This window comes from Mytilus galloprovincialis, chromosome 13 (assembly GCF_965363235.1).
Source record: "Mytilus galloprovincialis chromosome 13, xbMytGall1.hap1.1, whole genome shotgun sequence".
In the NCBI taxonomy this organism is placed as follows: Eukaryota; Metazoa; Mollusca; class Bivalvia; order Mytilida; family Mytilidae; genus Mytilus; species Mytilus galloprovincialis.
In genome coordinates this window covers 40,291,097-40,301,315 of record NC_134850.1, presented here as the reverse complement: position 1 = coordinate 40,301,315, position 10,219 = coordinate 40,291,097, and the positions used below count along the sequence as shown (strand labels likewise).

At 30.1% G+C, this 10,219-nt stretch overlaps 1 protein-coding gene across 1 annotated transcript in view; it reads left to right on the top strand.

Annotated features, from left to right (window-relative positions):
* The first annotated feature begins 269 nt into the window (after nucleotides 1-269).
* The window catches only part of LOC143055875 (DDB1- and CUL4-associated factor 17-like), a 33,558-nt gene continuing 23,608 nt past the window's right edge, over nucleotides 270-10,219 (top strand). The window contains exons 1-5 of the mRNA XM_076228921.1: nucleotides 270-412; nucleotides 1,978-2,039; nucleotides 2,662-2,703; nucleotides 5,849-5,933; nucleotides 7,837-7,976. Coding sequence (XP_076085036.1) covers nucleotides 287-412; nucleotides 1,978-2,039; nucleotides 2,662-2,703; nucleotides 5,849-5,933; nucleotides 7,837-7,976 — 455 coding nt within the window. The 5' untranslated portion in view covers nucleotides 270-286. The remainder of the gene's footprint in view (nucleotides 413-1,977; nucleotides 2,040-2,661; nucleotides 2,704-5,848; nucleotides 5,934-7,836; nucleotides 7,977-10,219) is intronic.

The window sequence follows — 10,219 nt, the reverse complement described above, 5'->3', positions numbered from 1 at the left end:
TATACAATTGTAATTGCATGTATACAATTGTAATTGCATGTATACAATTGTAATTGTATGTATACAATTGTAATTGTATGTGTAAAAAATGATTGTAATTGTATGTGTACAATTGTAGTTGTATTCACACTATTGTAATTGTATGCATGCAATTGTAATTAGAATTGTAATTAGAAGATTAATTTACAATGTATTTTATACAGAAGAAAAAAAATATTCCGGAAATTTACCTTCTCCGATATTGGTACAACTTTAACGTACGTTTGTTTACATCCGCAATGAAAACATGCTTAAAAATGAAAAGCAGTTCAAAACAGAAGTGAACTGTTACAGAAATTTGATATCAAGAGAATACAGTGCTAGATTTAACCGTAGATATAGTTTACACGCTTTGAAATGCTTATGTTTACAAGTATGTGAAAATAATACATTTTTGTGTAAATACTATTTACTGAAAACAGCAGAATGTCTCTTGTAAGAACCATTTGAGGGGTCCATAGGAGGTCTTTTGCAATTTAGGATTTTTGTAGCTATCTGAAAAATCCTCCTTTTCTAGTGGGGCAGTCAGATTTTCACTTTCTATCTAATCTGTGCAGTCATCCATTTGCCAAGTAACTGGACTGGAGCTGTGACGGCCAGGATTATTTCCATGGTACTGCCACGGAAGCTGGATTGGTCCAGGCCATATGAATGAAAAGCTAATGGGCCCCACTTTTTTTATTCATTGCTTTAATATTACTTTTTATTTTTTTTCTGTCATACTTTAAAACTCGCTTTGAGATTCTTTGGTTATCTCACAAAATTACTCTTTTTCTTGCACACACCGGAAGCAGGGTTTCCGCTGGCGGTCGCCATTTTCGCAATTTGCGAAAAAATGATAATTGTGGCGATAAAAATTCGTCATTTGCGAAAGAGTTTGGCGAAAGAAATATATATAACAATTTATTTTCCTCCATCTTGTTTATTTACTTTTTTTCGATTTTCTCAGACTTTACCTGATCAGACAATACTCAAAATTCACCTTGACCTCGTTAAGATTTTGACAGAATATTAATAATCAGCTGATTGCATTTTATAGCTATCGACAACAAAGGACTAATTAATAAAGGTGTTGATTGAATTGTATGGTTAAATGGCTTCCGCTAAATGATACATAAAGGATTTATTTACCACTTTGCGATGCACGTGTTTGAAGCAAACTTTTGACGTCTCCTCTCCTTTTAAAGATAGTTTAGAAAGGAAAGCTGTTGTTGTGACGAAAAATATTCAAAAGCAAGAAAAGTCTCTGATTTAAAACTTTAATTATCCTTTGACTTTTTAATATAGATATTTGATTAGGGAGAATACTTTAAAGTCGTTTGAGTGACACACGTGTTTCAAGCATAGTTTTACGTCTCAGCTTTTTCATTTACGATGGTCAAGAAAAGAAAACTGTCGTTATGAAGAAATATATCCAAAAGGTTGGGAACAACCCTTCAAATGAGAGTAACCCTTCAATGTGATGACTACACATGAAACGAGGGATCCATTTCATGTGATTTAAGCTTTTGTTTTGTTTTAAAACCACTTGTTAGTACAAAGGGCACATCAGTATTTTTCTTTTAAAGGAACTTTCCCAACGAACTAGACTGGTATTAAATTATCAAAACATGTCCATGAATTTTGTTATATTCCAGGACTTATACATGTATCTTCTTTATTATTAAAGTATAGTGGCCTCCTCATTTAGAAAAGATTTTTAAGTACAATGATTTTTTTCCCCCTTTTAAGTTAAAAAAAATTCTGTTGTTTTATAGTAAAAGTTTAGTGTTCATTCCTCACAATGTAGACTCTAAAATAAGATTTAGAATCGCCATGGCCAAAAATAGCAGTTTTCTAATAAACTTCTTTCATATATTTCATCATTAGAAAAAACAAAAATCTTTGAAAATTGAATACTTCAAAATTTAAAGCAACAAATGTTTATTTTTTTTATAGGCAAATTATAAATACAAGAAAGTGTGGGAGAAAACAAGTTCCAAAAATATCACAAGTGAATAGTAAGTAAGATATTAAAGGGATGGAAGCATTAAAATATTAAAAAAGATGTAGAAAATTCTTTATACATGTATGATAATTAGGAGATGTGGTATGATTGTCAATTAGACTACTTTGCCACAAAGTTTCAAATGAAGTGGATGTAAACAATTTAAGGCAACCATATGACCTAAAACCTATATAAGATATTTCAAAGAATTTACAAAATGTTGGGGTTTTTGTGTGTTTTTTTTTCTCTCTATTTATGTGAATTAGACATTCATTTAACAAAATTCTGTCTACTCCTCATTCCTATAACCTTTATTTATATGGCAAATTAATGGATTGGTAACTGAATCAAATTTCAGAACTGGCATCAAAATTTCCCCAGTTTACTTTTTAGTGAGTAATTTGTCACCAATTATTTCTTTATATACATGTACAAATGTATATTATAAGATACGCTAGGTTCATCTTAAAGTGATTTGATACCACTTCTTTTTTTAATCAATACATATACGTGTATACAATCAGTGTTAAACAAATCGTTGCATAATATATTACTTTATATGCTTTTCAATTTTATTTATATTTGGAGATGTTTAAAGAATCTATAAACCCAAGAATGACACATTTCTATTTCAGTGGAAGAATATATTTTGACAACTACACAAATGTTTTTGGAGGGTTAGTACTGTTAAAATCGTTAAATAAACCACAGGTTTCTTTCTCTCTTTTTTTCCTGTGTGTTATACTTAGGTGTACTTTATGTATGTATTTTTTTAGTTATGAATAAATGGAATCAAGAAGCTGTGAAATTTCCTCCTAAAATATGCATATTTTTGATAGCCCAAAGCATATAGTTATATTGATGACTAAACATATAAAAGTTAAATTTGATTATATACCTTGTTTCCAATTTAAAGTTATAACAAAAATGATCAGCAAGGCAAAATCTACAAATAAGTAAAACAATTTGGAAATCTTGTTAGACCCTAAATAGGAGTGATTTTTTTTTTAACCTTTTCTATGTTTAGTTCAAAAACTAATGATATTGAGAATTTGAAAACAGAAAAAATGATAAGCAATACAAGATCACTAAAACTCAGATTTTTGCCATGAATTCTATTCTGGTTCACAATGTTGAAAAGGTTCCATTTAGCACAAAGACATAGGGGTTCATTCCCTCTATTCCCACTTTTTATAAATCTGGTAAGAAAAGGTAAAATTTCGGGCGTATTGCATTTCCGCTAATTTTTCAAAGTCCCAATGCTACGTTTCCGCAAATTTAAAGTATACGTTTCCGCAATTTGCATTTATTACTTTTCCGGAAATTTACCTGGTAAATTATAAATAATTGAATATATATTGACTTGAAAAATGTTGCTATGTCCTTATACAGAGACAGGCGAAAGCAGTTTCCAAAATTACCTAAATGTAGATTAGAAATTCACGAGACATTAAGACAAATAGATTTGAACACTAACAAAATTGAAACTTATTTTAACTTTTAATTAGTCAATGATTTTGATTCGGGAATTGTTATACTTTCATGTTTCACCAACTTGGTATGTCTATGTAATGAAATGACTGATATTTTCATAGATGGCACATTTAAATCCTGTCCGAAATTCTTCTACCAACTCAGTTTATTCGATACATGGATGTAAAAATGGTAACTACATTCGTCTTGTATTTGCGTTACTTCCACTTAAATCCGAGGAATGTTACACGAAACTGTTGGATCGGCTTATTGATGTGTGCACTACCCGAAGAATAACTTCCCGAGGTAGTTCATAATGACTTTGAATGTGTAATGCATACTGCTGTTACGAAAACACGAATAGTGCCAAGTCTTTTCATGCCCACTTGAACGAGCAGTTTTACGCTAGCCATCCTAACATTTTTTGTTTGTTTTTATCGATGTGTTATTGAAACTGCAAACAACATCTTACATAAAGATGAGAACTCTAACTGTAAAAGCACCCGTTTGGAAATGTGACAAGAAGAAGATGGACTTCCTTAAGTTCTTGAACAAAATACAAAACTTGTAAACGGTGAATGTACTACTGTGGACTTTGTGCGGCGTGTTGGCTACAAATATTCTGCCAGAACTGACTTATGAACTCATATCAAGATATTTCTGATTAGTGCTAACTTTTGAACATACGTTTTCATAGATTTAAATGATAAAATTTACTTGCATGTTATGATGACCTTTGACTTACTTAATATTTATTTTATATCATGGCTTTGCTTTCGATCAACAGGTATTCCTCAATAATTTGCCGAAAAGCAATAATTTATTTTTTCCGGAATAGTTACTTTTTTTCCGGAAAAGTAAGATATTTATTTGCGGAAACGTAAACTTTTTTTTCCGGAAACGTCATCTTTTTTTTCCGGAAAAGTAATGCCAATTTGCGGAAACGTAAAAAGCCGAAAATTTCATGTGGGAATAGAAGGAAAACTTGTGCAAACAAAGGATTATACTGTACAAACATTTTTTAATCAACTGTTAATTGACCTGTGTTTTTTTTTATTCGAACAGGTAATAAGTTATTTTTGCATCTGTATGAATTCTGTTTTTTTTTAAAACAAAATAAATAATGAAGTAAAGTTAACAGTTTTCACCCATTATTTTATATCTTTGATTTTTGGTCCAAGTAATTATATTTCAAAGTATACTTTTATTCCACATCTTAAGCCAACAGGAATCACCAAAAGCATTAAATCATCGTTTATTTAAAGTTACTTTGGAGTTTGAGAAATATTTATTTTGGATGACCGGCAGATATCCTTATTTCTTAAATTTGGAACTTTGAACATGAAATCTCCAATAGAAACTGGAAGATGGCAAAACATAGAAAGAGAAAACAGAAAATGTGTGTTGTGTAATTCAGATGCCATTGGTGATGAATACCATTACATTTTTAATTGTTCAACTTTCGATAATTGTAGAAAACAATGTTACAGTATTGCATTTTACAAAAGAAATAGAACAAACACATTGAATTTTATGACTTAAAGAATTCCCCAAAATGTACAGAACTGAACGAACTTTGTAAACTTATTAAGGAGATCATGAAAAATTGAACTTTTCTGGGTGAACAAATGTGAATGCCTCTATCTAATTTCGTACATTATTTATTTATGTAATTGTATTGAAATATGTATAATTATCTTTATACCTTTCTGTAATTTGGTTTGTGAGAATAAAGATATATATATATATATATAAGATTATACTTGGTTATAATATTATTTATATCATGATTTATTAGTATAAAAGCAGACAATTTTTTAAAGTTACAAATTCAAATTTTTTAAAATAAATCTGACTCCAATGATTTATTATAATTTTTCTTTATTTTTAAGTACAAATTCAAAAGTTTAAAAAATAAATCTAACTCCAATCTATTTATCATATTTTTTCTCTATTTTTAAGTATTTATTTGATGAAAAAAGAAACATATTACAAATAAACAAGGTATTATACCCAGACAGTGTACCAAATATGTTATGCTTTAAAAAAAAAATACAGGTAAATCTTAGGTGAAATTCTAATTAACCCTGATTGTTATAAAAACAAATTATTTATCAAAACATCTATTGTTATTTGCAAGTGGGAATAGAAGGAATAGTATTTTTAAAAAGTGGGAATAGGAGGAAGACACCGACATAGGTGAGTGACACAGGCTCTTTAGAGCCGCCATTTGTTTTTTCAGAATTGATACTTTTTTAATTTTAGGTTACATGAAACTTATTCTGATATTTTAAAACTTATATTCACAAAAAAATTATAAAATACTTTAGATAGATATTTCCATTTTAGATATGGTAAAGGAAACAAACCAAAACATCTTTATTCATTGACATCCTACAAAATAGAGAATGCCCTGACATGTACGGCTAGAACGGTAATGTATTAAGAATATAAGATTATAAGTTATAGATTATTGAAATAAATGATTGTATATGGATAGAATAATTGAAAACTAAATATTTCAAAATTTGGAAAGAAGTTATTTACAGCACAATAATGGAATGAGGCCAAAACATTAAAAATCTAGTAAATAACGGAATTTTTCATCACATATTGAATCTCATCTGCAGTCTTATGGTAGCTTTCCTGGTTTTAGGATACAATTGCTTTTAAGCAATCTGTAGACTAATACCATTGACTCAGGGCCATATGCTCTCACGTCAATCGTTTTATTCTAAACATCAAGAAACATCTCAGATTCTTGAGATTGTCTTGCTTTAAATGGTATAAAAGACAAAAGGATTGAATTTAAACAACTGTCCTATAATGTTCTTTTCATAATCTTCATGTGGTGATATTTCCCTTGACTTGTATGCGTTTTTTTACGGAAACATGGAAAATCTGAATTAAGCAGTATTTATATTTAGTGTTTTTATAAATTTAGAAACATGTTCTAGGGAATTCCCCAGTTTTGATAACATGTGAAAGATCTCTGAATTACGATTGATAAATCTATTTCTGTCATATAAGAACTGAAGCTGAGTTTTCATATATGTCACCGTTATGAAACTGATATTTGATATTGTACTTCCATAAAGAAATGGAGGTCGTTTAATTTACATTTAATATACATCCTTGCTACAAATCACAAGTCTAGGGTTTGTTTATGTAATTATGTGCATGCGTATAGTTTTCTTGACTTGAAAGGGTATCTGATTGAATGGTTGCTCGAGATTCCCCACTCCATTGATTAATTTGAAACTCACAAGATCCTTCCCATGTCTGTCTGCTATTGAGGGTTATTGTTGTTGCATAATTTTAAATCATATGCATCATTTGAATTAAAATAAATGTAGTCCACAACGTAAAGGTGTAACTAGAATACCCCTTCAGCCAAAATGGAGTCTTCTATATTATCGCTTCGAGTTGTCTCCATACCATAAGTACCTTTCGTCAAACTATTATATGTCAAGAAAAATTAACTCGTTCTGTCGACAGACGTATTATATTAAAACTGCTCGCAATTTAAACAGAGGAATGTGTACAGAAAGGAGTCATGCCCATTGACCCAAAGGAAATTAAATATTTAAAGAGTTAGGAATAGGGCCGGGTTCCACCTAGAATTCACATAGGAAAATAGGTGATAAGGTACAAAGTGAAATACCTTCTCTAACTCTCAGTGACTGCTGTGAAAAGTCAACTTGGAATTAATAGTACTAAAAAAAAGTCAATTAGTACATTGTTCATACACTTGTATCGAGGATTGGCTATTTTTAAAGTTGAATATACGTAAATTTCATTTTATGAGTATTCTACATGTGCAGTTGAATTATTTTTGAAAATAATACTAATACATGTATCAATGAAAACAGTGACAATCATATCCCTCAGAGCAATCTGCTATTTGATTTTTTTAAGGAGATCACATGTTCAAACCCTTTGTCAAACCAATGATAAATCCAAACATAAAACAAACATGTGACTTTAAAATCGTAATATATAGATAAAAGAAGATATGGTATGATTGCCAATGAGTCAACTTATCACCCAAGTCACAATTTGTAAAAGTAAATTAAACCATTAAAGGTCAAAGTATGACCTGGCATCAAGACAGAGCCTTGGTTCACCTAACAGCAAGCTATAAAGGGCCTAAACATTACTAGCATAAAACTATCCAAACAGGAAAACCAATGGTCTAAACTATAGAAAAATTGAGAAATGAGAAACACTTGTGAACAGGTATGAAATATCAATAAAAATAATTAGGTGTTTATCCAGCCAAAGGGGGATAATTCATATACATATTGTGAAAATATCTTAGTGTGTTTACATTTCAGGAAGAAATTGGATTAGCCCATAATGGAGAAAAAGACTGTCTGATTTGTGTTACCAAAGACAACAAAGAGCTTTTAAGGATACACCTGACCTCAGGGAAAATCTTGCAACAGATGTATCTTTCACCAGTTTATAAATTTAGGTACTTCAAGTAAATGTTAAGGCAATCTTGTTACTTCATGATTTTATCCAAAAAAAAAAGGAAAAAGAAATTTGAATGAATTTGATATCTTTATCAAAGGATATTGAATAGGTGTTCATAAGATAAAAATTAGGGTGGTGAGGGAATCAAAGGGATTAGTACTTTTTTGCGATTTTTAATTTTTTCTTGACAGACAATTTGAAATCATTAGTAAGGAAGTTCAACTTTTTTTACATTGTAACTTGGATTGAGAGTTGTCTCATGGGCACTCAAACCATATATTCTTATTTATGTTAAACCAAGATCAATCTAGATGCACAAAATTGTAATATTATATTTCTGTTATTCAGGATATTAAGTTCCTTATATTTAAAGGGGCACTAGCTGTCAAATTCATGGTCACAGATTTGTCTTAAATTTTAGTATTTGATTAATAACAATGTAAAACATGTATCCAAATCATAAAAAGTATAAAATAAGCAATTTGCATGGCATAGTGTCGAGAATATGTAGCTTCGTTTCATGCGTTTTTCAGTCTAGACGCCATCTAATTAATTATAGAGTTGGCCTCAGAATACTTCCGATGACCATATAAGTGATATAAACATAAATAAAGATATAAATAGATAAAGCTTACTCGTGTAATTGGATTTTTCTATGTCTGTTTAATTTTATATTATTGATTAAAAATATATGTTAATCATCTTTTTTACCTGTTTAAGAAGGAGTTTGTGTGGATCAAATAAGTCAAGTAAATGATTTACTTTTGTTTCACTTTCAATGTTGACATTTTTATGCAGTTAAGCTGCATTATGCGAGCACCCTAGATTTGTGTTCTACCCAATAATTCCTGAAATACAGTCAGTGTTTTCCATAAGAACCGGCCGCCGGCCAAATTGACCGGTTCAAGCAATTATTTGGCCGGTTCAATCGTCATCAGTCTAAAAAATTTGGGTGCATATTTTACTTATACGACTATTTTACATTTCGTAACTTTATTGATCTTTATTATTATCTTCAATTCTTGAAGTTTTATTTACGTTTGAGAGTTCCGGTTTGGATTTCTATCGGAACACACGGCCGTTATCCATCGAAAGAGAAACTCCCGAGAGATATCGAGTATTTATGCAAGTCATGCCATGTCAAGGTCGTTAAAAACTTTCGTTTGTTGTTGAAGATGAAACGTTCCATTACAGATTTTTTCCCCTCAAAGCGACACAAAGGTGTGGATTTTTATGATAATACAATTTATAAATTTTGCATGCATTGTTTTTCAATTTGTTCTGTTGTGTTTATAAACGGATAGTTAGACACTAATAATTACAGTACACTAGCACCACACATTTCACATTAATTGTTTAATGGTTGATAACTATTTTTTAGTAAAAAAAATATAGTTTTACTTTAACTATCAAAATAATGTTTGATTTACATCTTTAATAAAATATGCCTTTTATAAATTATCTTTCACGCGTTAAATGTGCACAACAGGCCTGAACACTTCAAACAAATACGGAAAAATAAACGGGCCACCTGTTGAGTCATTAGAAGGTGAAGCTCTTATCAAACGAGCAGTAACAACCTGGACTGGTGCAAAAAATCGAAGACGATTACCAGCAAACAGAGCTCCTACATCTAAAGTACAAGAAAACACCATGACTTGTAAAGCACCTGTACTCGAAGATGCAAGTGTTCAGACAGAGACACCGACAGAAATTGTCACTATTGAAACTGAAGTCAGACAGACATTGAATGAAGTTCGAAATGCAATGAAAATCCTAGAACTTGATGAAATGGATAATCTCTCCGAAGATGATTGTTCCTCTTCTGATGATTTAGATTAATAAATTTCATTTAACCAATTTGATAGTCTGAATTTTACCCACCATGTTGTGTTGACTTGTCTAAGTACATTTGGTTATACGAGTTCTAAAAACAAGAAGATTTTCATTCTATTTTTATTTGTATTTCTATTACAACTTAAATATATCATGACAAAATGACAAAATTATTACAAAACAAAAGCTTATAAGACATGATAATATAGAATATAGTGTGCATCCTATCTATAATTAAATAATAATAAATAAAATTGCTTGTATCCAATACAGAATAGAACAGTATTCTTAATTTTGTCAACGTTCATGACATTTAAATTATAGTAGTATTCAAAGTCTTAAAATTGTGCAGACAAAATTTTTTAGAAAAAAATTCTCCTAATAATATGCCCATTTAACAAGCAT